Genomic DNA, 27,436 nt, shown 5'->3' with positions numbered 1-27,436 from the left:
CTGAGGAAGAGAGCCCTTGAATATTTTTAAGGGAGAGGTGTACAGATTCTTGATGAGCAAGAGTTGGATGAAATTGAAGAGCTGAGGTTGGAATTGGATTACAGAGAACCTGGGCAGTGTAACCACCAATGTGTTCAGAAAGCCAGAGCTGGAGGCATGAAGAATTGTAGGAGTTGAGAAAATTTGTACAGAGGACCACAACAGTGTTAAAACAAAGAAATGAACTTTTAAACAGGCTGGTTAAACTCTAGTCACTCAGCAAACTGGGTGGAGAACACAGGGGCACACCTATGACATCAACACTTTTCCAAAGCTGCATGGCTAATTCAAGGGTGCTTATTTTGTAGCGAGATAATGGGTGGTTCTGATTACAGCTGCTGAAATGGCTGAACAGCAGCAATGGCTTTAATCCTTGTTTCAGCTGTGTGGTCTCTGGGAATGTAATGGAATTGTTGCAGTAATGTTGTGTGGGTACCTGGATATCTTGTGGAGGATCAGATTATCCAACCCAGTTCCTTTTGTTAAACTATTTTGACTGCTCAAACTCTTTAAAAAATCAGAATCGGAATCAAATTTTTATCACTGAAGAAATGAAATTGTTTTGCAGCAGAAGTATAGTGCAAATGAAGCAAGGCATAACGTTCATGGATGGTTCATAAATCTGGCGGAAGGGAAGAAACTGTTGTGAATTGTTGACTGTGGGTCTTTGGGCTCCTGTACCTCTTCCCCAATGGTAGTAACGGGAAACGAGGATGCACTGGATGGTGGAGAAGTTTGTGCCCGTGATGGAGCTCCAACTCTCTGTGGCCTCTTGCAGCCCTGTGCGATGTTTGTTGGTGTTTGGGATCTGTGACATTTCATTATTACTGAGGGAGCACCAACTGATCACCACCTGTGTCCAAAACGTTTGGTGACATTCACACCGAATTATCCAATCTTTGGCAATGTTGTACTGCACTTGTAGCTGTGTGTAAAACTAACAAAGGTAATGAATTATTTCTTCCTCAAACCTCCTTCCTACATGTAATTTTCAGTCAGCACTGGAAACCACAGGTGACCTGTGTGTTTTGTTGCTGGAAACGATCTGTATCACAATTTTCTGCAACGTGAAGCTGCATCATTTGCACATGTACCAAGGAATGAGAGTTGAAAAATAAATTTTACTTGTCTACTTTGTTACTCCTCACTTTCTGTGAGAGTGAATTTTATTCTGCACCTCAAGTGTCTGGAAGGTGATTTCTGAATTCCATCAGGGCAGATTTCTGCAACTCGAACAGCTGCAATGTGCATTTTGCCTGCACTGTTCATTATACAGAAACCAGTCTGGTGCTTCCTGGTAAATATTCACTTCCTTTCCAGTCTAGATACCAGGGCACTTGTATACTCCTTTCCTCTATCAACTCCTGTTACTAACTAGAGGCAGTGGCCCTACTAGTGCTGCAATTGATAGAGCAGCTGAACCGCAGCCACAGAGGCCCAGATTCAATCCCGCCCTCCTGTGCTGCCTTTGCACCTTCTCCCTGAGAACTGGGGATTTTCCTCCAGGTGATCTGGTTTCCTCCCATATACTAAACGCTATGCAGATTGGTGAGTTAATTGGTGACTGCAAATTGCCCCGAGTGTGTAGGTGAGTGGTAGAATCTGGAGAAAGCTGATGGGAATGTGGGGAGGAGAGTGGGATTAGTGTAAAAATGGGATCTTGGTGGACTTGGGCATGTTTCTATGCTGTGTCTTTCTGTAAGTGATTTACTACCTCTGCATGAACATAAAAGGGAGAATTGGTGCATACGCCTGTTTAAAACTGTTTTAACGTGTTGGTGCTAACAAATTTCTTTGGGTTGGTTTCAGCTGCTGTGGTGGTTTCAGCCTCGTCTGATCCTGAGTGGTCACACCCACAGTGCCTGCACTGTACTGCACGAGCAGCACCTCCCTGAGATCAGCATCCCTTCCTTCAGCTGGAGGAATCGCAACAACCCCAGCTTCCTCCTGGTAAGGAATCGGACTTTTTTGGTTTAAGGCATCTTTAACCAGTTTTTAAAAAGGGAGTGGTATGCTTCTTTTGTGGAAGTTTGAGATGGTGGAGTAGATTTGATGAATTAATTGTTGTATAAAGGATTGAACTGCAGACAAAGAAAAATTGGTCTATTTGGTTAGAGGGTTGAAAGTCAACAACAGCACAGAAACAGGCCTTTCGGCCTACCTATTCCATACCGACTCAAAATAAATTTATTATCGAAGTACATATGTGCTGATCTTCTGCTTAGTTCTATCTACCACGTCCTCCCCCCCCCCCCCCACACCCCAAAACCCTTGCATATTTTCATAGCCCGTCTAGCCAAACACTTGTACATCCTGTCCCGTAGAGTACCTTCCAATAATTTATGATCTGATTTACCCATGACTTAGTCTTGGAACTATTTTCCTCAGTGTGGTGCTTTTCTTTACGGCCAAGTTGGGCAGCTACTCCAAATAAAAGGGAGCGGGGAAGGTAAAAGGTAACTGGGATGAGCAGGAATCAGAGCTGTGTTTCCAGCTGGATCAGGAGCATCTCGTTAAATGGTGGAGCAAGTTGTGGGAATTAATTGGTAATTGGTTTAAAGTGTAGGTGAATTAGGCTTGTACCTGTTCCTAATTTGTTTGTATACTTCATGGAGTTCAGATGAAGGAGAGATGCAAAATTGTGAAAAGGACTGAGAGGGTGAATTCTGAGACGTTGTTTCCTTTAGTTGGTGAATCTAAGTCTGGGCTAGTATCCTACTGTAAGGGATTGGATGTTGAAGATTGAGATAGAGAAGAAGCTATAAAGACTTTGTGAATTCTCTATCCTGGAATTCTCAGTTCTTTCAAGGCTAAAATTGATAAATTTTTGAACATCAAGAAAATCTACCTGTTTAGATCTATCAGGAAATTGATAAGGCACAAAATAAGCCAGGTGGCATGGTGTGGTAGTGCGTCATTTAGTGTAACACTTTATAGTACCAGTAACCCAGCTTCAATTCCCACTGCTGACTGTGTGGAGTTTGTACATTCTCCCTGTGACTGCGTGGCTTTCCTCTGGGTGCTGTGGTTTCCTCCCATGCTCCAAAGACGTATGGGTTAGTAACTGGGCGGTGTGAGTTCATTGGACTGGAAGGGCCTGTTAGTGTGCTGTAACCTTAAGAACACCAAGAATAAACCATAACCTTGTAGCATCATAGAATTGTGGAAATTCTGCAGAAGGAAGCCATTTGACCTATTGTGTTCATGTTGGAATCTTAGGGCAAACCAGTAAATCATGAGCAAGTTTTGAGTTCAGAGGTAGGGAAGAGGGGAAGGAAAGAAAGCAAGGGTGATGTGGTAGAGAAAAACAAGGACTTGGAAGTGAAGCTGTCGGGGAGGTATTCAGAAAATAGACCAGATACAAGAGATAGGGAAAATGAAAATGATTGCTGTGATCCAAATGTGTTGAATGTGGTGTTGGGTCCAGAGGCCTGGACTAGTGATTTGTTCAGATCCCATTACTGCAGCTGGGGAAGTTGAATTTAGCTATTTAAAGAATCTGGAGGATCATCAGAGGCAATTTAAAAATTGTCAAAGACCTGCAACAACTGAGAAGGCCAAGCACTGAGCCCAGTCTGCTCTAGCCAGTGTTCCTGGGATGGGGTTGCCATACTCTGCCACTTGAGGCCTGATTTCAAGTTTAACCTTGACTCCTGATAAGAAGGTACAGTGACTGTTTCTGGACTGGAGCCCTGACACGTACAATGATAATGACAACTGAATATCCAAGAGAACTGCCTCCTTCACAAGCACATTAGATCAGTACAAGGACCTGGTCTGCACAAGGATTCGTCTCTTTCTACTGTCCTCGCTGTATGCTGAGAGACTATTAACTCCCTAGAATGCTGCATCCCTTCCTTCATCATCATTGTATTCATCCACTTTCATTATGCAGATGTTGGTGTTACTCTTTCTATGAAAAAGTAGTACATCTCATTGACAAGTATTTACTGCTTATTCCCAATTTCTTGAATATAGTGGCTTGCTAGACCATTTCAGAGAAGTTTGGAGTCAGCCACACTGGTGTGGTGCTGAGTCATGTCAAGGTTGTAGGTAAGGCCTGCAGATTCTCTGCCACAAAAGATATTATTTGACCATGCAGATTAGTAAGTTAATTGGCAACTGCAAATTTCCCCAAGTGTGAGTGGTAGGATCTGGGAAAGTTGATAGGAATGTGGGGAGGATAGTTGGATTAGTGTAAAAACGGGATCTTGGTGGACTTGGGCCTGTTTCTATGCTGTCTTGTTTGGTAAGCAGTGTAAGTGTTCAATAAGATTTTAGTTTTGTAGCCACCATTGCCACCACCAATTAATTGATACAGTTAATTCCACAAATTTAAATTCTAGTGCAATGGTAGAATTTGAATTCCTGTCTCTGGGTCAATAATCATAGGTTGTGACTGCTGATCCAAGAATATCACCACTAAGCTGCTGTATGCAAAATCACGATGTCAGACATAGTGAAACTCTGAAGCAATATAGAAAATGCTGGAAATCTTCGGTAGGTCAGATGGCAAATGAAAAAGGATAACCATTCGTAAGAACTAGGAGAAGATGGAGGAGGTGTGGAACGAGTAAGAGAGATTGAATGATGCAAGTGGTAAAGGCTGGAGGACAAACAAAAAAATTGTTTTTAAATTCATTCAAGGGACATGAGCTTCACACACTAATTCTCCATCCCCAGTTGCCCTTGGGAAGGTGGTGGTGAACTGGCTTCTTGTGGAATGGGGACACATCAAGGATTGCAGTGGTTCCAGGATTTTGACCCAGCGATGTGAAGGAACAGTGAAACTTTCCAGGTCAGGGCGGTGTGTAGATTGGAGGGCAACTTGCAGACAGCGGTGTTTGCTGAAGATACAAATGCAAGGAGTGAATGACATCTGAAACTAGCTGGTGGGAGAAGAAGAAACAATTTGTGAAATGTGGAGGATTAGAGTGTCTGATTCTCTGAAGTTAAATTTTATATTGTGAAGATTCAACCTTGCATGAATTCATATGACTTTGCTTTTTCTGCAAGAGACTCCTCAAAGAGGAGTGGTTTGCAATGAGGTATTTTAGTGATATGTGTTGGCCATCCCTCTGTGTGCTGTGCTCACCAAGCGGTTTCAGTACCTCTCCAGCAATGACATTGAGTTGTTCTCTTTCTCTGCAGGCCACTATTACAGCAACAGACTTTGCACTCTCCAAATGTTTTATGCCAAAAGAAAGTACCGTAGGAGCCATTTATCTCACAGCGGGCGGTCTGGCGATCCTTTTAATCCTGTTCCATTTCCATTTTTGCAAATGGGTGACACACAGTCTGATTAACAAACACATCCATTTGGCAAAAGCACACCGATCTGATTAGCTTCGTTTACCATCACGTGATGTACTGGATTGGGTGAGATTCTGTGAGCTTCGCTACTCCTGATGAAAGAATTTTTTTTTTGATCTTTTGTTGGATGGGTTATAAGAATCTCTTTAGATTGTGACCATTTAGAACTTGTCATACTTGTCAATGCCTGCATTAAAATCAGCTTGGAAGTGGGCTGATCACACTGTTTAAATAAATGGGAAATGAAGTTTCAAGAAACAAGTCCCAAGACAATGCTCAACATTAACATCACTCCTTCACCAACCTGAGAAATAGTTAGTCTGGGTACCTGACTCTCTCAGGCTTTAGGTGTTATTTTTACTATCAGATAAACATTGTTTAAAATAGATTCAAAGAAACACACCAGCAAAATAAACTAAATTGTGCATAATGCAATTGATACATTTTGGTAGTATTCTACTGAACTTTGTGGCTTACTTTCAAATGAGACATAAAGTCATGTGGAGAGCAAATGGAATATAAATCAATATTCCCTAGAAACACTCATTGTGTTTCTGAGTAAGATGAAAGTTTGTTTTACATTAGCTGTTTTGCTGTAGGCTATACACCCTCTTCCTAGCTCCATGCTTTTGACCAGGAAGTTTGAGAAAGCAATGTTCATGCCGTCAGGTTGGAGGCTACCCAGACAGAATATAAAGTGTTGTTCCTCCAACTTGAGTGTGGCCTCATTGTGACAGTTGAGGCCATGGACTGACATATCGGAATGGGACTGGGATTAAAATGGGTGGCCACTGGCAGGTGGAGCTTTTAGCTTTGTTTTACAGATGTGGTTTGATTACTGTTTACAGTTGCATAACTCTTGAACCACTCAAACTGGAATATTGCATCTCCCTACAGGTCTAAACCTGACCGTTTAACTGTAGTGAAGTGTAAACTGAAGCTCTGATTCAAGAGGCTACACACTTTATTAAAAGTTTTGTCAAATAATTCCAAGAGGAATGCACTTCATATTGTATTGTCAGAAGTATTAACACGTGGGGTTGAAATTTCTTGGTGAAAGGGTCAGGAAGGACACGGGAGAGGACAACATTCTTTTGTGGCCTGTGTCACTGCAGTTTCTGGAGTCTGTGGGTAGCTGGGCCCTTCTGTTGAGTCATAGTACCACAGGAATGGGAGATCTCCTGTTCTTGAGCTGTAACCACTTTGATGGAAGTATTACCCAACACTGATCAAAAGGGAGTACTCAGTCAACCTCAGACCTTGTATGAAACATTTCCTGCCAAAGTGTCTTTTCCCCAGGTTGGAAATGGCTAATACAGGAGGGCATAATTTTATGGAGGTTGGAGGAAAATATTGGGGGGGGGATTGTCAGAGATAGGTTTTCTGCACTGAGAATGGTGGGTACTTGGAACACACTGTGGTGGTAGAGGCAGATAGATTAGGGATGCTTCAGTGATTTTTAGATTGGCACACAAATGAAAGAAAAATGGAGGGCTAATGTGGGAGGGAAGCACTAGATTGATTTTGAAGTAGGTTAAAATGTCAGTACAACATTGTGGCGGCCTGTTTTGTGCTCTGCTGTTCTATTCAAACAATGGGTGAAGTCCCAGCTCAACTGCTTTGAGAGGCACGTGGATGATGTCATTTTGCAGGGAATCGCCAGAAATAGTGATACAAATTCAAGTCTGAGACTAAATTGGGGCGTAGTTACTGACATTTGCAGATCATTAAAGTTCCTTTCATAAAATCAAGCATAATAATTTCTGAATTCTGCCATCATCACGCCCAGTGCGATGTAAAGGGGAATCAATTACTATAGTTTGGAGACGCTATTTATTTGTAATTTGTTAAAATAAAAAGTTATAGGAAAATACTTGTCTTATTAAAACTTGTCGAAACACTGTGATAAATGTCTCTCTTGTTCTACCTGTTCCTCAGGAGTCTTGTCTTTTAATTTTACACAGAGAGTCATACAGCATGGAGACAGAGCCCCAGCTGCTGTACCCATCTGCATATTAAGAGGCAATTTACAGAGGCTGATGAAACTAACAGCCGGCATACCTTTGGGTTGTGGAAGGAAACCAAAGCATTTGAGGGAAGCCCGCAGGTAGAAAGCACGAACTCCACAGAGAGCCCCAGACTATCTGATTGAATTCTGAGCAGCTCCAGTCTGCCTTCCTTGAGGCTGTTACATAATCAGATGTTTATGTTCTTGCTGTGGCATTCAGCATTGCAGTCTATTCTTGCATGGTCATTATGATCACATGTCGTGTCGGTGTATAATTTCCCCATCAATCAGGCTTGACCTGAAGTAACATGTCAAGGCAGGTCTCAGTGCAAAATGTCGACTGTTTATTCTCCTGCATAGATGCAGCTTGACATGCTGAATTCTTCCAGCATTTTGTGTGTGTTGATCAAGATATCTGATATCTGCATAATCTTTTGTTTTTAATGATCATGAGTGACAGATTGCTTTCCTGTATGTAGTTTGCATGTAATTATCATCATTTAAATGGGTTTCAGAAGGGAGTTTGAGAGAAATTAATCTGATTTATAGGAAGGGAAGTGGAATTGACTGAGTTACTCTAAAGAGCAGGGATTCCCAGCTTTATTTTAATGCCATGGACCAATACCATTAAGCAAGGGGTCCGTGGACCCCAGGTTGAGAACCAGTGCTCTAGAAGCAGTAAACATGAACTTGATGGGCCAAATAGACTTTTCTTGTACTAAAATGATTTTGTATGTTATACAATTAACAGTTCCAAATTGGTGCACTATCACATCAACTGACAAAGGGCCATTAAATGATATGTTGTCATGTCCTGTCCCCAATATTTTAGAACATTTGTCTTGGAATAGCAGGATGTTACAGGGCAAAAGTTTAGAGTGAAATCCACAAAATGCTGAGGGAACTCAGATGGGCCTGTGTTGTAGTGCCCATCGTCGGAGGGGACTGAGTCAGTGGGATGGCTTTGGCTCAACAGGCAGAGGCGAGGGTAGGTTCTGGTAAGTTTTGTTTTGTTTGTTTAGAGTAGAGAGAATGCCAGGCAGGATGTTGGAATGCTCCTCTTGCGGGGTGTGGGAAGTCAGGGAGACCTCTGGTGTCCCTGACAATGACACCTGCAAGAAGTACATCCAACTGCAGCTCCAAACAAACTGTGTAAGGGAACTGGAGGAGGAGCTGGCTGACCTCTGGATCATTCGGGAGAATGAGGGGTTTATAGATAGTAGTTTTAGGGAAGCAGTTACGCCAAAGGAGCAGTGCACAGGTAATTGGGTTACCATTAGGCAAGGAAAGGGGAAAGGGCAGGTAGAGTAGGGCTTCCCTGTGGCCATTCCCCTCAACAAGTGTACCAATTTGGATTCTTTTGGGGGGGGGGATGACTTAACTGGGACAAGCTGCGGAAGCTGGATCTCTGACACTGAGTCTGATTCTGCAGTGCAGAAGGGAGGTGGGGAGAAGAGGAGAGTGGTAGTGATAGGAGACTCGATAGTTAGAGGTACAGACAGGAGGTTCTGTGGTCGCGACAGAGACTCCCGGATGGTTTGTTGCCTACCGGGTGCCAGGGTCAGGGATGTCTCTGATCGTGTGCACAGCATTCTGAAATGGGATGGTGAGCAGCCAGATGTCATAGGAAGTTAAAAAGTAGGACCTTGAGGGTGGTAATCTCAGGACTGCTACCTGTGCCACGTGCCAGTGAGGGTAAGAATAGGACGCCCTGGAGGATGAACACGTGGCTGAGGAGCTGGTGTGGGGGGCAGGGTTTCAGATTTCTAGATCATTGGGACCTCTTCTGGGGCAGGTGGGACCTGTACAAGAGAAACAGGTTACACCTGAACTATGGGGGTGGGGGGGGGGGGGGTGGGGGTGGGTACCAATATCCTTGCAGGGAGATTTGTTAGTGCTGTTGGGGGGGGGGTTAAACTGGATTTGCAGGGGGATGGGAACCAGTGTCCCAGATTAGATAGTGGAACGGGGGTGAAAATAAATGATGTTAAAGTTTTAATGCAAAGTCACAAATAGAAGGGTTGTGTGTGGTGGTAATAATCTTCTGAGGTGTGTCTATTTCAATGCGAGGAGTATTGTGGGGAAGGCTGACGAGCTGAGGGCCTGGATTGACATGTGGAATTATGACATTGTAGCCATTAGTGAAACTTGGCTACAGGAGGGGCAGGACTGGCAGCTCAATGTTCCAGGGTTCCGATGTTTCAGATGTGATAGAGGCAGAGGGATGAAGGGTGGTGGGGTGGCATTGCTAGTCAGGGAAAATGTTACAGTAGTGCTCAGGCAAGACAGATTAGAGGGCTTGTCTACTGAGGCCATATGGGTGGAGCTGAGAAACAGGAAAGGTGTGAGCACACTAATGGGGTTGTATTATAGACAACCCAATAGTCAGCGAGAATTGGGGGAGCAAATCTGCAGAGAGATAACAGACAACTGCAGGAAACAAAGTTGTGATAGTAGGGGATTTTAATTTTCTGCATATTGATTGGGACTCCCATACTGTTAAAGGTTTAGATGGGTTAGAGTTTGTAAAATGTATTCAGGAAAGTTTTCTAAATCAATATATAGAAGTACTGATTAGAGAGGATGCAATATTAGATCTTCTATTAGGAAACAAGTTAGGACAGGTGACAGAAGTGTGTGTAGGGGAACACTTTGGTTCCAGTGATTATAACGTCATTAGTTTCAACTTGATCATCGATAAAGATAGATCTGGTCCTCGGGTTGAGGTTCTGAACTGGAAAAAAGGCCAAGTTTGAAGAAATGAGAAAGGATCTAAAAAGCGTGGATTGGGACAGGTTGTTCTCTGGAAAGGATGTCATTGGTATGTGGGAGGCCTTCAAAGGAGAAATTTTGAGAGTGCAGAGTTTGTATGTTCCTGTCAGGGTTAAAGGCAAAATGAATAAGAATAAGGAACCTTGGTTCTCTGGGGATATTGGAACTCTGAGAAAGAAGAAGAGAGAGATGTATAACATGTATAGGAAACAGGGAGGAAATAAGGTACTTAAGTATAAAAAGTGCAAAAAAGCACAAGAAAAAAATCAGGAGGGCTAAAAGAAGACATGAGGTAGCTTTGGCAGTCAGGGTGAAGGATAATCCTAAAAGCTTGTACAGGTATATTAAGAGCAAAAGGATAGTAAGGGATAAAATTGGTCCTCTTGGAGATCAGAGTGGTCGGCTGTGTATGGAACCAAAAGAAATGGGGGTGATCGTAAATGGGTTTTTTGCATCTGTATTTACTAGGGGAAACTGGCTTGGAGTCAACGGAAATGAGGCAAACAAGTAGGGAGGTCATGGAACTTATAAGATTAAAGAGGAGGAGGAGCTTGCTGTCTTGAGGCAAATCAGAGTAGATAAATCCCCAGGACCTGACAGGGTATTCCCTCGGACCTTGATGTAGACTAGTGTTGAAATTGCAGGGGCCCTGGCAGATATATTTAAAATGTCGGTATCTATGGGTGAGGTGCTGGAGGATTGGAGGATAACTCATGTTGTTCCGTTGTTTAAAAAAGGCTCAAAGTAATCTGGGAAATTATAGGCCGGTAAGTTTGATGTCTGTAGTAGGTAAATTACTGGAAGGAGCACTAAGAGATAGGATCTACAAGTATTTGGATGGACAGGGACTTATTAGGGAGAGTCAACACGGCTTTGGTCATGTTTAACAAATCTATTAGAGTTTTTCGAGTAGGTTACCAGGAAAGTGGATGAAGGGAAGGCAGTGGAAGTTGTCTACATGGACTTCAGTAAGGTCTTTGACAAGGTCCCGCATGAGAGGTTAGTTAGGAAGATTCCGTCACTAGGTATACATGGTGAGGTAGTAAATTGGATTAGACATTGGCTCAATGGGAGAAGTCAGAGAGTGGTAGTGGAGGATTGCTTCTCTGAGTGGAGGACTGTGACTAGTGGTGTGCCACAGGGATCAGTGCTGGGTCCATTGTTACTGGTCATCTATATCAATGATCTAGATGATAATGTGGTAAATTGGATCAGCAAATTTGCTGATGATACAAAGATTGGAGGTGTAGTGGACAGTGAGGAAGGTTTTCAAAGCTTGCAGAGGGATTTGGACCAGCTGGAAAAATCGGCTGGAAATGGCAGATGGGGTTTAATGCAGACAAGTGTGAGGTATTGCACTTTGGAAGGACAAACCAAGGTAGAACATACAAGGTAAATGGTAGGGCACTGAGGAGTGCAGTAGAACAGAGGGTTCTAGGAATACAGATACAAAAATCCTTAAAAGTGCCCTCACAGGTAGATAGGGTAGTAAAGAAAGCTTTTGGTACATTGGCCTTTATAAATCAGTATTGAGTATAAGAGTTGGAATGTTATGGTGAGGTTGTATAAGGCATTGGCAAGGCCGAATTTGGAGTATTGTGTGCAGTTTTGGTCACCGAATTACAGGAAGGATATTAATAAGGTTGAAAGAGTGCAGAGAAGGTTTACAAGGATGTTGTCGAGACTTGAGAAACTGAGTTACAGAGAAAGGTTGAATAGGTTAGGTAGATAAAATTATGATGGGTATAGATAGAGTGAATGCAAGCAGGCTTTTTCCACTGAGGCTAGGGGAGCAAAAACCAGAGGACATGGGTTAAGGGTGAAGGGGGAAAAATTTAAAGGGAACATTAGGGGGAGCTTCTTCACACAGAGAGTGGTGGGAGTGTGGAATGAGCTGCCAGATGAAGTGGTAAATGTGGGCTCACTTTTAACATTTAAGAAAAACTTGGACAGGTACATGGATGAGAGGTGTATGGAGGGATATGGCCCAGGTGCAGGTCAGTGGGACTAGGCAGAAAAATGGTTTGGCACAGCCAAGAAGGGTCAAAAGGCCTGTTTCTGTGCTGTAATGTTCTAAGGTTCTATGGTCAGGCAGCATCGATAGAGGGAAATGAACATTTGACATTTCAGGTCAAGACCCCTTATCAGGTGAAGATATTTCTTTCTGATAACTGCATCTAAATGAAGTACATCGAACTACAGCTCGATAACTGTGGCTTAGATGGGAAAATGAAGTGAAAGCAGAGCTGCAGGGAGGTAGTCACACCTAAGTTGCAGGAGGCTGTGTGACTGTCAGAGGGAAAGGGAGTAGGCAGCCAGCGCAGAATATCTCTGTGGTTGTTCCCCTTAATAGTAATTAAACTGCTTTGGATACTATTAGAAGAGGGGGGAACTGCGGACACCGGACCTGGCTCTGGCTCAGAAGAGAAGGGTGGGGGAAAGAAGAGTGTATTCGTGATAAGAGATTCTATAGTTAGAGGAGTAGACGGAAGATTCAATGGATGTGAAAGAACCGTCTAGTCTGTTGCCTCCCAGGTGCCAGGGTCAGGGGTGTCTCAGATGGGGTCCACAGCATTCTAAAGGGGGAGGGAGGTGTAAGCAGCTAGAAGTCATGGTGGATATTGGTACCAATGACATTGATAGATAGGAAAATGGAAGAGATCTTGAAGAGGGAATATAGGGAGTTAGTTAGAAAACTGAAAAGTTGGACCCCCCAGAGTAGTAATCTGCCGATTGCTGCCCGAAATGCACCAGTAAGAGGAAGAATAGGATGAATGTGTGGCTGAGGAATTGGTTCAAGGACAACGTTTCAGATTTCTGGATCACTGGGATCGCTTCTGCGGGAGGTACGACCTCTATAAAAAGGACAGGATATGAGGTACAAATTGCAATGGGAGATAGAAAAGCCATGTCAAAAGTGCAATGTTTCGATGGTCATGGGGATTCCAATACGCAGGTAGATTGGAAAAATCAGGTTGATGCTGTATCCAAAGGGGGGAACTTGTAGAATGCCTACAAGATGGTTTTTTAGAGCAGCTTGTGGTTGAGCCCACTAGGTGAAAGGTAATTCTGGGTTGGATGTTATACAATAAACCAGATTTGATTAGGGAGTTTAAGGTAAAGAAACCCTTAGGTGGCAGTGATCTTATTATGATAGAATTCATCATGCAGACTGAGAGGGAGAAGCAAAGGTTAGATGTATCAGTATTAGAGTGGAGTAAAGGGAGTTACAAAGGCATGAGAGAGGAGCCGGCCAAAGTTGATTGAAAGAGGACACTACGGGGTTGACGGCAGAATAGCAATGCTGGAGTTCCTGGGAGCAGTTTGGAAGGTGCAGGATAGATCCAAAAGATGAAGTAGTATTCTAAAGGCAGGATGACACAACTGGCTGAACAACATCAGTCCAAGACAACATAAAAGCAAAAGACAGGGCATATAATATAGCAAAGATTAATGGGAAGTTAGAGGATTGGGAAGGGTTTAAAAAGCAACAGAAGGCAAGAAACGGAGAGAAGAGATGAAATATGAAGGTAAGATAACCAATAATGTACAAGAGGATACAAATATACAACATTCACAGCCTCTCCTTTGTCAATCTCATTTGAGATTACCTCAAAAAAATTCCAATAGGTTGGGGAGGCAGGATCTTCCCTTCATGAAACCAGGCTGGCTTGGGCCTATCTTGTCAGGCACCTCGAGGTATTTCATAACCTCATCCTTTCCAACTACCAATGTCAGACTAATAGGTCTGTAATTTTCTTTTTGCTGCCTCCCTCCTTTCTTAAACAACAGAACTACATTTGCGACCTTCCAGTCCTCCGGAACCATGCCAGAGTCCATTGATTCCTGGAAGATCATTTCCAATGCCCCCACAATCTCCAAAGCCACCTCCTTCAGAACACGTGGGTGCACCTCATCTTGTCTGGGAGACTTATCTATCCTTAGTCCATTTAGCTTCCCAAGCACTTTCCCTCTAGTAATCTTGACTGTACCTAATTCTATTCCTATTCCCTGAGACCTCTGGCTATCAGGCATGTTGCTAATGCCTTTCACAAGACTGATGCAAAATACTCATTTAGTTTCTCTGCCATCTCTTTGGTACCCATTATAATTTCTCCAGCATCATTTTCAATCGGTCCTATATCGACCTGTGTCACTCATTTACTCTTCATATATTTAAAAAGACTCTTAGTTTCCTTTTTAATGTTAATTGCCAACTTCCTTTCATAATTGATCTTTTCTTTCCTACTGACTTCCTTAGTTTCCTTCTGTAAGTTTTTAAAATTCGTCCAGTCCTCAGTTTTCCCACTAATTTCTTGTATGCTTCCTTGTATGCAGTCTCTTTTGCTTTTATTTTAGCCTTAACCTCTGTCATTAGCTACATTTGTGCCATTTTTTCCATTCATGATTTTCTTTTTTCTTGGAATAAATTTTTCCTGAACTTTCCCTATTTTTTGTAGGAATTTCATCCAATTCTGCTCTACCGTCCCTCCATCTAGCTTACTTTTCCAATCCACTTGGGCCAGTTCCTCTCTCATATCACCGTAATTTCCTTTGTTCCACTGAAATATCGATACACCTGATACCAGCTTCTCCTTTTCAAATTTGAAACTGAACTCAATCATATTATGATCATTACTTCCAAGGGGTTCCATTACCTCTAGCTCCCTAATCGCCTCAGGTTCATTACACAGCACTCAGTCCAAAACAGCCAATCCCCGGGTGGGCTTATGGACAAGCTGCTGCAAAAAGCCATCCCGTAGACATCCTACAAACTCTCTCTCCTGAGATCCAGTACCTTCCTGACTTTCCCAATCCACTTTCATATTAAAATCCTCCATAACTATCTTGACATTTTCCTTCTGACACACTGTTTCCATTTCCAGCTGTAACTTGTAGTCCACATCCCAGCTGCTATTCTGGGGCCTGTATATAACTGCTATTAGTGACTTGACCCATAAGGATTCTACCTCTTCTGATCCTATGTCCCTTCTTTCTAGTGATTTGATATCGTTGCTTACCATCAGGGCCATGCCACCCCCTTTACCTACCCTCCTGTCTTTCCTATACACTGTGTATCCTTGAACATTCAGCTCCCAATCACATCCATCATTTAGCCATGACTCAGTGATGGCCACAATGTCATATCTTTTAACCTGTAGCTGTACAACAAGGTCATCCACTTTATTGCTAATGCTGCGTGCATTTAAGTACAGTACATTTAGATCAGTATCTGTTACCAATTTTGCTATATAAAGCTTTTGATAAAGTCCCACATAGGAGATTAGTGGGCAAAATTAGGGCACATGGTATTAGGGGCAGAGTATTGACATGGATTGAAAATTGGCTGGCTGACAGGAAACAGAGTTGTGATTAACGGGTCCCTTTCGGAATAGCAGGCTGTGACCAGTGGGGTACCGCAAGGTTCGGTGCTGGGACTGCAGCTGTTTACAATATACATTAATGATTTAGATGAAGGGATTAAAAGTAACATTAGCAAATTTTCTGATGACACAAAGCTGGGTGGCAGTGTGAAATGTCAGGAGGATGTTATGAGAATGCAGGGTGACTTGGACAGGTTGGGTGAGTGGGCAAATGTATGGCAGATGCAGTTTAATGTGGATAAATGTGAGGTTATCCACTTTGGTGGCAAGAACAGGAAGGCAGATTACTATCTAAGTGGAGTCAAGTTAGGAAAAGGGGAAGTACAACGAGATCTAGGTGTTCTTGTACGTCAGTCAATGAAAGCAAGCATGCAGGTACAGCAGGCAGTGAAGAAAGCTAATGGCATGCTGGCTTTTATAACAAGAGGAGTTGAGTAAAGAGGTCCTTCTGCAGCTGTACAGGGCCCTGGTGAGACCCCACCTGGAGTATTGTGTGCAGTTTTGGTTTCCAAATTTGAGGAAGGACATTCTTGCTTTTGAGGGAGTGCAGCGTAGGTTCACAAGGTTAATTCCTGGAATGGCAGGACTGTCATATGTTGAAAGATTGGAGCGACTGGGCTTGTATACACTGGAATTTAGAAAGATGAGAGGGGATCAGATTGAAACATATAAGATTATTAAGGGATTGGACACACTGGAGGCAGGAAGCATGTTCCCGCTGATGGGTGAGTCCAGAACTAGAGGCCACAGTTTAAGAATAAGGGGTAGGCCATTTAGAACAGAGATGCGGAAAAACTTTTTCACCCAGAGAGTGGTGGATATGTGGAATGCCCTGCCTCAGAAGGCAGTGCAGGCCAAGTCTCTGGATACATTCAAGAGAGAGTTAGATAGAGCTCTTATAGATAGCGGGGTCAAGGGATATGGGGTGAGGGCAGGAACGGGGTACTGATTGTGTATGATCAGCCATGATCACAGTGAATGGTGGTGCTGGCTAGAAGGGCTGAATGGCCTACACCTGCACCTACTGTCTATTGTCTATATCTCTATTGCACAGCAAATTACCCTGCCTGTCCTCCTTGCCACCTTTGCTGCACAGTATCTTTGACTTGTTTCTATTTTCCTCTTCCTCGACCATAATACCCTGGTTTCCTTCCCCCTGCCAACTTGGTTTAAACCCTCCCTAACAGCTATATTAAACAATCCCACCAGGATATTAGCACCCTTTGAGTTCACGTGTAACCCACCATTTTTGTATAAGTCATACCTCCCCTAAAATAGATTCCAATGATCCAACAATTTGAAGCCCTGCCCCCTGCACCAGTTACTTAGCCACACATTCATCTGCTTAATTCTGCTCTTCTTACCTTCATTAGCACGTGGCTCAGGCAGTAATCCTGAGATTATTACTCTGGAGGTCCGGTTTTTCATTTTTCTTCCTAGCTCCCAGTAATCTTCCTTCAGGACCTGCTCTCTTTTTCTGTCTATGTCACTAGTACCAACATGTACCAAGACTTCTGGCTGCTCGCCCTCTCTCCTCAGAATACTCTGGACCCGATCTGAGACAGCCCGTACCTTGGCACTAGGGAGGGAACATACCATTCGGGTATCCTTGTCCAGCTCGCAGAATCTCTTGTCTGTTCCCCTCACTATGGAATCCCCTATAACTACTGCATTTCTCCTTGCTCTCTTGATCATGGCACTGGGCAGAGTGCCAGAGTCCTGTTCGCTGTGGTCTTCCTCTGTCAGGTCAACCTTTTCAACAGTATCTAAAACGATATATCAGTTTCTGAGGGGGATTGTCACAGAGATGGGATGTCCACTATCTCTCCATATGTATTGTCAATCACCTCCTCGCTTCCCCTAATTTGCTGAAGGTCATCAAGTTGCAGTCCTTAAGGAGCCTCATCTCAATGCACCAGTTGCAGATGTAATCCTTGGGAAGGCTGGGAGTCTCCCAGAGTCCCCACATCTGGCACTCCAAGCACAGCACTAATCTAATGCTACTGTTGTTACTAAATAAATAAACCTGTAACTTACCCCTTACTATAAGACTCAACAGTCGCAGGAAGCCTCTTCCCATTTCTGCCTAAGCCCCTTGAGCCAAAGCCCTATTTCTGCCTAAGCCCCTTGAGCCAAAGCCCTATTTCTGCCTAAGCCCCTTGAGCCAAAGCCCTATCACTCTGTACCCTCTCAGTCCACTGCCTGCTGGATATGGCGGTGTTCTTTTTAAGCCTTCCGTGCTCTGAGGTCACGTGCCTGCACAGTCGTGCCTCTTTTATCCCAAGTAGTCAAAAAAAATCTGAATTTTCTCCCAAAAAACGGCTAATGAAGGGTCAGGTTCAGAACGTCTCAAGACTAACAAAGGGTCTCGGCCCAAAATATCGACTGTACTTCTTCCTGTAGTTGCTGCCTGGCCTACTGCACTCCACCAGCATTTTATCTGTGTTGCTTGAATTTCCAGCATCTGCAGGTTTCCTTGTATTTGCATTTATAATTTCCTGTCTATTGCTCCCTCTTCTTAAAAGGTGAGCGGTGACATTTAGTTTTCCAGTCCTCCAGAGGCATTTCAGAAGCTAGAGATTGTTGAAAGATCATTACTAATGTCTCCACAATCCCCTCAGCTATCTCTTTCTGAACCCTGGGGTGTAGTCCATCACCCGACCAGGTGACTCACCTACCTTCAGACCTTTCAACTTTCCAAGCATCTTCTCCTTAGTGATAGCAATTACACTTACTTCTATCCCCCAGATAGTGTTAACTTTCTGATTTACTGCTAGTGTCTTCCACGGTGAAGACTGATGCAAAATACTCATTCAGTTCACCTGCCATTTCTTTGTCCCTCATAACTACCTCTCCAGCAGTCTAATTATCCACTTGTCTCTTTTATCTCTATATATCTGAAAAAAACTTTTGGTATAATGTTTTATATTAGTAACTAACTTAAGTTCATATTTTTATCTCTTCACTTATTGCTTTTTTAGGTGCCCTCCGTTGATTATTAACAGATTCATGCCAATTTTTGCTATCTTACATGCCCCTCTTCCCAAACCAATATGTAAATAACACTCAACATAACTGATATGGAGTGTGGAAATATGGCACCGGATGGGGTGGGGGAGGGGGGGCTTTGGGGCTTCTGTGTTTCTATCGTTCATTCTATGCTGTTTCTTTGTTTTGTGGTTGTCTGTGAACAGGCAAATTTCAGGTTGTATAATATATTTCCGATATTAAGTGAACCTTTGAGCCTTTAAACTGTGCAGAAGTCTTAGGCACCCCAGATCTTTTTATATAAATTTTAATTTAGATGTTTAGTTTTTGTCTTCTGCAATAGTGTGTCAATAGAAAAGAGCAAATTTTAGATTTCCAAACATTATTTTCCAAAATACTTAAATGTTTTTGTATTTCATTAAAGTAAGTAACATATTAAATAACAGACCACTTTTCAATCAAAACTTGGTTAATTTGTAGGTATATAACCCAGTGCATGATTAAACAAAGGTAGGAACCGAGATGCTAATAATCAATGACATAATGTGTTGAATCAACTGAACCGATAAACTGGAATAAAAATGGGTGTAGAAGTAATCAAATTGGGTGAAGGTCAACTACACTAAAAGGCAAGGGTGTGGCAGATGTGACAGTTTATTCTATAAATAATCAATTCTTACGTCATGGCAAGAGTGAGCAAAGGAACAAGACACAAGGTGGTCATCCTGCATCAGCAAGCTCTCTCCCAAACTGTAATATCAGGGCAGACAGGAGTTTCAAGATGAGCTGTCCAAGCTCTTCTGATGAAGCACAAAGAAATGGGTAAGATTGAGGACCCAGACACACAGTGGTCGGCCATGGAAACAGTGCAGCAGATGTGAGAAACTGACATCCCTTCACTGCCATCAGCTGTGAACTCACAGAAACCAAAGGAACCCAATTATACCCCTCTACAGTCCAGAGCTACCTTGTTAGAATTAGTCATCATGGAAGAGTTGCTACCAAAAAGCTTTTCCTCCAAAGTGGAAACAAAGCCAAGACTCACCTGCACAGAAAAACACAGGGACTGGGGTGCTAAACAATGGCAGCAAGTGCTCTGGACAGACAAGTCAAAATTTGGTAATTTTGTCTCAAGCAGGTGGCAGTTTGTCCACAGAAGAACTGGAGAGCACTACATGGATGAGTACCTGCAGCCAATAGTGAAGCATGGTGGACTTACCCTACATGTTTGGGGCTGTATTTCTGCAAACGGAGTTGATGGAGCTGGTCAGAAATAATGGAACACTCAATGCTGAAAAGTACAAGCAGATTCTTATCCATCATGGAATGCCATCAGGGAGACATCTAATCAATTCCATCTTAATCCTGGTGGAGGTCAATGACCCCAAACACATGGCCAAGGTCATAAAGAACTACCTTCAGCAAAAAGAAGAACAATGAGTTCTACAACAGATGGCATGGCCTGTACGGAGCCCTGATCTCAATATCACTGAGGTTGTCTGGGATTACTGGATGGACAGAAGCAAGCAAGATTGCCAAAGTCTGCAGAAGAACTGTGACAAGTCCTCCAAAATGCTTGGAACAACCTACCAGCTGATTTTCTTGTAGATCTGTATGACAATGTACCTAAGGGAATTAATGCGGTTTTTAAGACAGGGTTGTCACACCAAATGTTGATTTGATTCAGGTTTTTACTGTTCTCTGCTCTTTATAGTAATTTTTTGATGCTTAGAAACTTTTCATTTAATTGTTTTCGAAAGCATCTTCGTTTTACAGGATTTTTATACATGTGTCTAAGACTTTCGTAGCATGCTCTCAGTGTTCTGCAAAACAATGCGTAGCCAGTGAGGGTACAGAGGAGTATTAGCTGGATGCCGTTTGGAGTTGAGGATATAACTTATGAGGAAAGATTGGGCAAACTAGGCATTTTCTCCTTGGACTGAAGGAGGATGAGAGGTAACTTGATAAAGGATGTACAAGATGAAAATGGTTACTATGAGTGGGGTTAATTTTAAGGTGATTGGAGGAAAGCATAGGGGGAATGTTAGAGGTAGGTTTCTTTACACAGAGAGTGGTGGGTGCATGGAGCACTCTGCCAGGGGTGGTGGTAGAGACAAATACTGTACAGTAGGAGCAGTTAACAAACTCTTGGAAAGGAACATGTGGGAGGAAAGGAATAGACGGCTCATGGAGTAGGTTAAAACATCAGTACAACATTGGCATGTACTGTGCTATCCTGCCCTATACTCCTAACTCAGTGGAAAACACTCACTGGTTGTATTTGTCTTCCTGAACAGTAAGGGAATGCTGCTGTATGTTCCAGGCTGCTTCCTCTGCTGGGCATGGAGGAGCTGAGATCAGTGGCGAAGCCCCTCAAACAACAGAAGAGTTTAGTGAAAATCTTGCTTGCAGCACCATCGGTATGTAGGTTCAGACAACACACAAAACATAAAATATACTGAACAGTGAACAAAAAATTGTGCTTAGTAAGACATCAGTGCTAAAATAGAACATAGTAGAAACAAGTCCATGGTAGTGTGAGAGAATCTGCATGAGGTTTTGGGGCACTTATAAAAACATATTAAACACTTATAAAAGATTATAAAATAAGCTGGTCAGCATGGTTTCCTTCAAGGGAGATCCTGCATTGACGAATCTATTGGAATTTTTTGAGTAAGTAGCAAGTAGGATAGACAAAGAGGAGTCAGTGGCTAGACGAGATTCTGCAGATTCAGAAAATCTTCAGCAACCCACACATACTGGAGGAATGCCTGGTCTCACAATTACATGCCAGCTTGTATGCTTCCCCCTGCACTCAACTTCTAATTCTAGCTCCTGACTCTTTCATTTCTAGTCCTGATGAATTCTTCCAGCATTTTGTGAGTCAGTGGATGCTATTTACTTAGATTTTCAGAATGCTTTTGACAAAGTGCTACACATGAGGCTGCTAGATAGGATTCACTCTCTGGAAGACTGATCTTGCATCAGCAACCCTTTTAAAGTGTGTGTAAAAGGCATTGGGCTCCTCTGCACCCAAACCCCAGAGAACCCAATGCCTTTCATGCACACTTTGAAAGGGACAATAAAACTATACCTGTGTAGATCCCCACAGCATCTGGAGAACTTGTGATCTCTGCCTTGGAGGCTGGTATTAGAACAAACTTCATGAGGGCCCATGCTATTATAGGAAAAGTGCTAGCAGATATAGGAGACTGGCCAGACAAGAGATGCAGAAAGCAAAGAGTGGAAAAAAGGCCTCTTCTAATTGGCTACCAGTGACTGGTGGTGTTCTGCAGGGATCAATGTCGGACTGCTATTTTACATGTTATACGTTAATTACAGAGCTGATGGCCTGGCCCACACTTAGATCTAGTGCATCTCACAGCACATAGTCCTGACCTTTCAACATTTGGTTCTGGGTGAACAAACTGTTACTTGAAAACTAAAGACGGACTTTCATCAAATTGATGGGCTGCTAATGCAAGCTGACACGTGTATCTCTGTGTGAAGTATGCTGCTAGGCAGCTGTTAGAGATCATCTTTGATAAATACTTCTGCAACCTTCGCAGAACTTCCTGCAGATAAATAATAATCTCATGGTGTTATAGGTTCACACAGCAGGAAAATAAGCCCTTCTGCCAGTGGGTCTGCACTGAGCACTAGGCATCTGTTTACACAGTTTGCGCTAATTCTGTTTTCAACCCACATTCCCATCAACTAACCCTGTTCTCCCCAGGTTCCATCACTCACTTACAACGACCAATTAACCTTCCAACTAGTCGATGCTTGGGATGTGGGAGAAAACTGAAGCAGCCAAAGAAAAACTATGCAGACATGGACAAAAGGCAAAAACTCCACACAGACAACACCTAAGGTCAGGATTGAAAATAAAAGCAGAAAATGCTGGACTACTCATCAAGTCAGGTGGCATTTGCGGGGAAAGAAGTAAAGTTAATGTTTCCGGTTAGAGGTCATTGTCAAGTTTTAATTCTAAGCACTTTAGGAAGTGGGTATCTTCACTGAGTTGGGAGTCCAGTGGCCCATACTATGTACATGTGGAATCAACAACACAGATCAAACAAATTGTTTTCAGGAGCAACATGCACGAGCTGGAGGAACTCGGCATGTCAGGCAGCATCTGTGGAGGGAAATGCACAGTTGATGTTTCAAGTCATATAACACAAATACTGGCCCTTTCAGCCCATCTTGTCCATGATGACTAAGGTTGCCACATTTAGCCCATATTCCTCTAAATTTGTTTTAGACGTGGTAATCTACCTCCAGGAAACGGATTTTACATGTTAGAGTTGCTTCAAGAAATGAATCCCATCCTAAGGACTGGGTTGAGACCCTATGTCAGGACTGCTCCCTAAAGGTCTCGTGTTCTGGATGCGGGAGAGCCAATTTGCATAGTGAAAGCAAAATTTCACCTGGAGTTGATGGTGAATGCAATTTATCTGGGAAAAATCAGTCGTGGGTTAGATTTTACAGGAATAACAGTTCATTAGGCCTGAACATAGGCATCCTGAGTGAATAATAAGCACTATGGGGCCGTATGAAGGAAGTCAGCTATGACAGTTCCGGATAACCTCTAAAATTTCCATCTTATTGAGAGGGAGAGTTAGAAATTATCCTAGCTCACAAATGGCACATGGAGCAGTGCAAGTTTTTGTGTCCCCCACTCTCCATTCTAATCTAATGATCAATTCCACACAGAACTCAATATGCAACAAGCCATAACCCTCAAAATCCTTCTTTCTGTTCCACCACTGGCTGGTTAGCAAGAAGCTTATGTGGATGTCACCTCACAGAGCAGGGAGAGAAGTGCCAGAGTGTGGACTGGAGCAGAAGAGGGGTAATGAGAAGGTTGGGCTAAGCCAGTGTTGTGGGACGAAGATACAGGTTACAATTTAGTGCTTGGGAAGGATGTCAGGAATTCAATTTGGTAGTCGTGAGGGTTTCAAGAGAGGTCATGGTGAGGTACAAGGGGTATGTTAACATCTTAAAGGGGGTCTATCACCAGGAGGGCTCAAGTATCAAACACTGAGGTGATGGCCCAGGGAAGTCACATCCTCTTTAAGCCGCACAGAAGTAGGTGGACATGTCAGAAGAAGGTAACAGAAGCTGGTGTATGTCATTCGGTAAGTCCAAGGCTGAATTCTTACTGCAGTAACCTATGTAGAATTGTCTCTGCTGCCTGTTGATTCAACACACGCAGAAGACCTTCAACCACGTGACATCCATCTTTTGGACACCATTACACAGGTTTTGTGAAAGGCTGCCTCGGGCACTGTGGACCTGATACAATTTATGATCTTGTGGGAACTTTGTGGCAATTCTAATTTCCTTTACATAGAACACCACCGGTGATTTTGAAACACCTACCGCCCTGCTTATTAAGATGGCCTATTATTGGAACCATGAAAACTGAAATCTAAGGTGGCAGGGAAGGGGGAGCAGTGGCGAGAGAACAAAATCATTATCTGGCGTTGTTGGTGATTTCTGAGAGAGAGCTGATTAATCAGATTTAATCTGGCTTCTTGATCACTCTACACCACACCCACCTCTGCAACAATGCAGTAGAACTCTCAACATTAAACAGACTTATGTATATCTGTGTGTAACCAATCATTTATATAAATATGGTAACTAGTTTCCAGGCCACATGTGTTCAATGGCTCCCTAGTGTTCCAATAATGAGCTTTGTTTACATACCTTCTCGTGACTTCAAAACCGTCAATGCTTCTGAATATCAACACATTCAATGGAAGTAGTTTGAAAAATGGTTCTTGCTTAAATTAATCCTCTGAATGGAAAGGGAACCAGAGATGATCAACGCCAAATGGCTGAAGTGGCTTCCTCTGTGACATAACCCATTCAGTTAAACTTTCAGAAGATATTACTTCCATGCAGGGCCAGCTACTAATGTGCAAAATAAGTTGAGGGTTACAATACACTCTTGTTTCTATTTCCACATCTGATGTAACATTAACACTGCTTCTCTCAAGTAACATGCTGACTTGCTGAGTGTTTATATTGTTTTCGTTAGCTAATTTCAAACTTCCAACATCTGCTGGATTCTTGTTTCCAAGAGCCTGCCTTTATATTGTAAAATAAAGCTAAATATTGTTTAGAACTCTGCATACAGGCAGGCTACTTTGTTAATGCTATGTTAAACAGACACAGTGCATTTCATATCCTAGTCACACATTATTGAGGGAAACTTAGTTACATATAATAACTAATTAAATGGACAGATTTCGGGTTTCAAACACATGGGTTACAATTTCAGGATTTTGCCTGGAGTTCAGCCATGATTTTAGCCTTATGTTAGCCTTGACTGATTTCAGTTTCATTTACACAAGCTCTGAAAATAGACCCTGCACTAAGAAACACAATCCCTCTACAAACTGATTCACCAGCAGGAAGTTGTCAGGGGGCTACAGGTGTGAATCATTACTTTTCTGGTTTGCATAGGGATTGAAGGTACCAGTTTTGGAAGGGCATTTTACACAAATACCTATTGTACACTTATGCTCAAATCCTTAGATTACCTGGTGAAAGGGGGAGGAAAATACGCCTCTCCACTCTGTGATTCCGTTGATGGAAAGACTGTCCTTGGCTCTCCATTTCTATTTGTATAATGTAGCAAAATTTTGCAATTGTGGATGTTAATTAAGCACACAGAATGTAAAAACAAACAGAACAAAACATCATAATACACAGGGGAAATGTAAGGAGAGAACAGCATACACCAGGTCTCCATTTTAAAGTAATATAGAATTAACACTTACTGGGTTTCTGTTATTGTAACTGTAATTTCTTTAACATTGTACAAATTGTACAAGTTATTCTGGACACATGAAAAGTATATACTCACAGAGACATAAAACACCTAGGTATAAAATATAAAGCAGTGTAATAGTTACTAAAAAGGACATGCCTTATTGCTACAGCGATTTTTGCTTATTTTCCAAACTGTACCACCACTTGTTCTGAGAATGTGATTTGCATAAATTATTCAAGTCTGAGAAATTTTCACACATCTCAAATTCTACAATATTTAAAATAAACTTTTCTAACATATCTCTTTATTAAAAGAGAAATAAAAATGTAATTCTCTTAGGCCAGACACAAAGGTTTACACCTTAGTTTTTTTTTCTGTTTCTCACTACTTACTTGCACAATAATAGCTGCTGATGGTACAAGAATTTAAGAGCCTATCTAATGGTGCTCACACATTCACAATGCCTGTGCATTTGTGAAGGTCTATGAATGACCAAAGAATTACCAAACATGTATACTTCTAGCAAAAAAAACCTTGGTTCCCATAGAAATAATTCCACGTTGCATTTTGGATGCCCGACTGGATTCCAATGTGTTAAAGCTGAGAATCCAAAACAAGGCATGATCTTGCAACATCTCATCACCTCTGACCCCTTCTTGTAAAGGTAAGTGGTTAATTTGCATAATTTATACATTTTTTTTACTAAAGAGCATTTTCCTCCTTTATAAACCAGAAAAAAAACTAATCTCTACAGATAAACATCCTGTCTGCAGCCACTGCTGTAGAAAGGGTTTTGACATAAAGCTGTACAGCGCAGTCAAACATACTTACATCTTAGCTCATTTTACAGGTACAGCCATAATCAAGGCACAAAGATCATCTACAAGTATTCTTTTCAATAAAGTTATACAAAATAATACATTTTACAGTCTGTACAAGATAATAATCCAGCAGTGAAACAAACAGAAAAGAGAAACAAACATTGGGACTATTTGTCCAGTCGTGAGTTAACCTTAAATGATCACACAGTGGACAGCTTAAACAAACGTTAGTGTGTGGCGGTTTCAGCTCACGTGGCTAGGTCAAAGCAGTCCCTGTTCAAGATCTAACGTGTGGTGAGACTCAATAGCTCCAAGACCTCAGAAAGTATCTCCTACATGTAGGACTCAGGCATCCTGCCTCTTTACTATTCCTTTACCTCAAATGACTGAAGACGAGGTCCTTTTTTCAGCCGAACTGCAATTCTTAATGCTGAAAACCATGAAACTATTACATGTTCTGGTGCTGCTACATTGTGTGAACTTCCTCAACAAGTTTTTTTTTAAATTACCCTGATGCAAAAAAGTGCATTGTCGTCCCTAATATATATTCCCCATCAAGTACGCTTGAGCATTGTGTTGTAAAGAAGCCCACAGAGAGAAAGAGAGAGAGTGGGATCTGAAGACGGGGCTGTCATCGGCTGCCCGAGGACAGGGGCGGGCAGGGAGCAGCAGAGCCATAAGCTGTAGGGAGGCAGGCAGAGGTATTTACCCAGACTTCTGTTAGGACACAGGAGGTAACCAGAGGTCTTGGTAGAACCAGGGAGGAGAAACAAACTAACACAGAGTGAAGTGCACAAAAGAAAGTGAAGTCAGGAATGAAGAACAAACAGTGTTGAGAGAGCAAAGTTGACATACATCTCTCGCATTTCTTCCACCATGCGTGGGCAGGTCAAGGGTAAGGAAACCACCAGAGTCCAAAAAAATCAAGAAGTCACATTGATTCTCCATCACAACAGTTCATACTGGCGCAGGTGCATTCTCTGAATAATATCTCGACAGTCATTGAATACTCTGCGGATGTTTTCTGTGTCCACTGCACAGGTGAAGTGTGGGTAACAGTAGTGGCGCCCGTCTCCACTCGCTGTGCTGATCCTCTGCAGGAAGAAAGGGAGAGTGCAGTTATCCATCTGGCCTGTCAGTCAGAGATACAAAACCATAAATGCCAGTCCATTATAATGTCAAACATTGATGAGACACAAGCAACAGCAGATGCTGGAATCTGGAGCAGCAATCAATCTGCATGAGGAACTCAGATGCAGCGTCTCAAAGTCAAAGTTGAGTTTACTGTCAAATGCACAAGCAATGAAAAGCTTATTTGCAGTGG

The 27,436-nt window shown here is 42.5% G+C and overlaps 2 protein-coding genes across 7 annotated transcripts in view; one reads left to right on the top strand and one right to left on the bottom strand.

Moving 5' to 3' along the window:
* mppe1 (metallophosphoesterase 1) overlaps positions 1-24,588 on the top strand; it is a 64,664-nt gene extending 40,076 nt beyond the window's left edge. Inside the window, exons 8-9 of one of the 4 annotated variants that reach the window (XM_059976418.1) lie at positions 1,849-1,989; positions 19,643-24,588. In XM_059976418.1, the coding sequence (XP_059832401.1) occupies positions 1,849-1,989; positions 19,643-19,687 (186 nt within the window). In that variant the 3' untranslated portion in view covers positions 19,688-24,588. The other 3 variants (XM_059976411.1, XM_059976408.1, XM_059976421.1) reach the window with 3 other exon arrangements.
* A 985-nt stretch (positions 24,589-25,573) lies between these two features.
* LOC132397604 (guanine nucleotide-binding protein G(s) subunit alpha-like) overlaps positions 25,574-27,436 on the bottom strand; it is a 362,218-nt gene continuing 360,355 nt past the window's right edge. For all 3 annotated transcript variants that reach the window (XM_059976393.1, XM_059976396.1, XM_059976402.1), the window contains exon 12: positions 25,574-27,206. In XM_059976393.1, coding sequence (XP_059832376.1) covers positions 27,060-27,206 — 147 coding nt within the window. In that variant the 3' untranslated portion in view covers positions 25,574-27,059. The remainder of the gene's footprint in view (positions 27,207-27,436) is intronic.

The sequence above is a fragment of the Hypanus sabinus genome, chromosome 1, assembly GCF_030144855.1.
Source record: "Hypanus sabinus isolate sHypSab1 chromosome 1, sHypSab1.hap1, whole genome shotgun sequence".
In the NCBI taxonomy this organism is placed as follows: Eukaryota; Metazoa; Chordata; class Chondrichthyes; order Myliobatiformes; family Dasyatidae; genus Hypanus; species Hypanus sabinus.
Note: the sequence above shows the minus strand (reverse complement) of the source record. Positions and strands in the feature narration are given on the sequence as shown.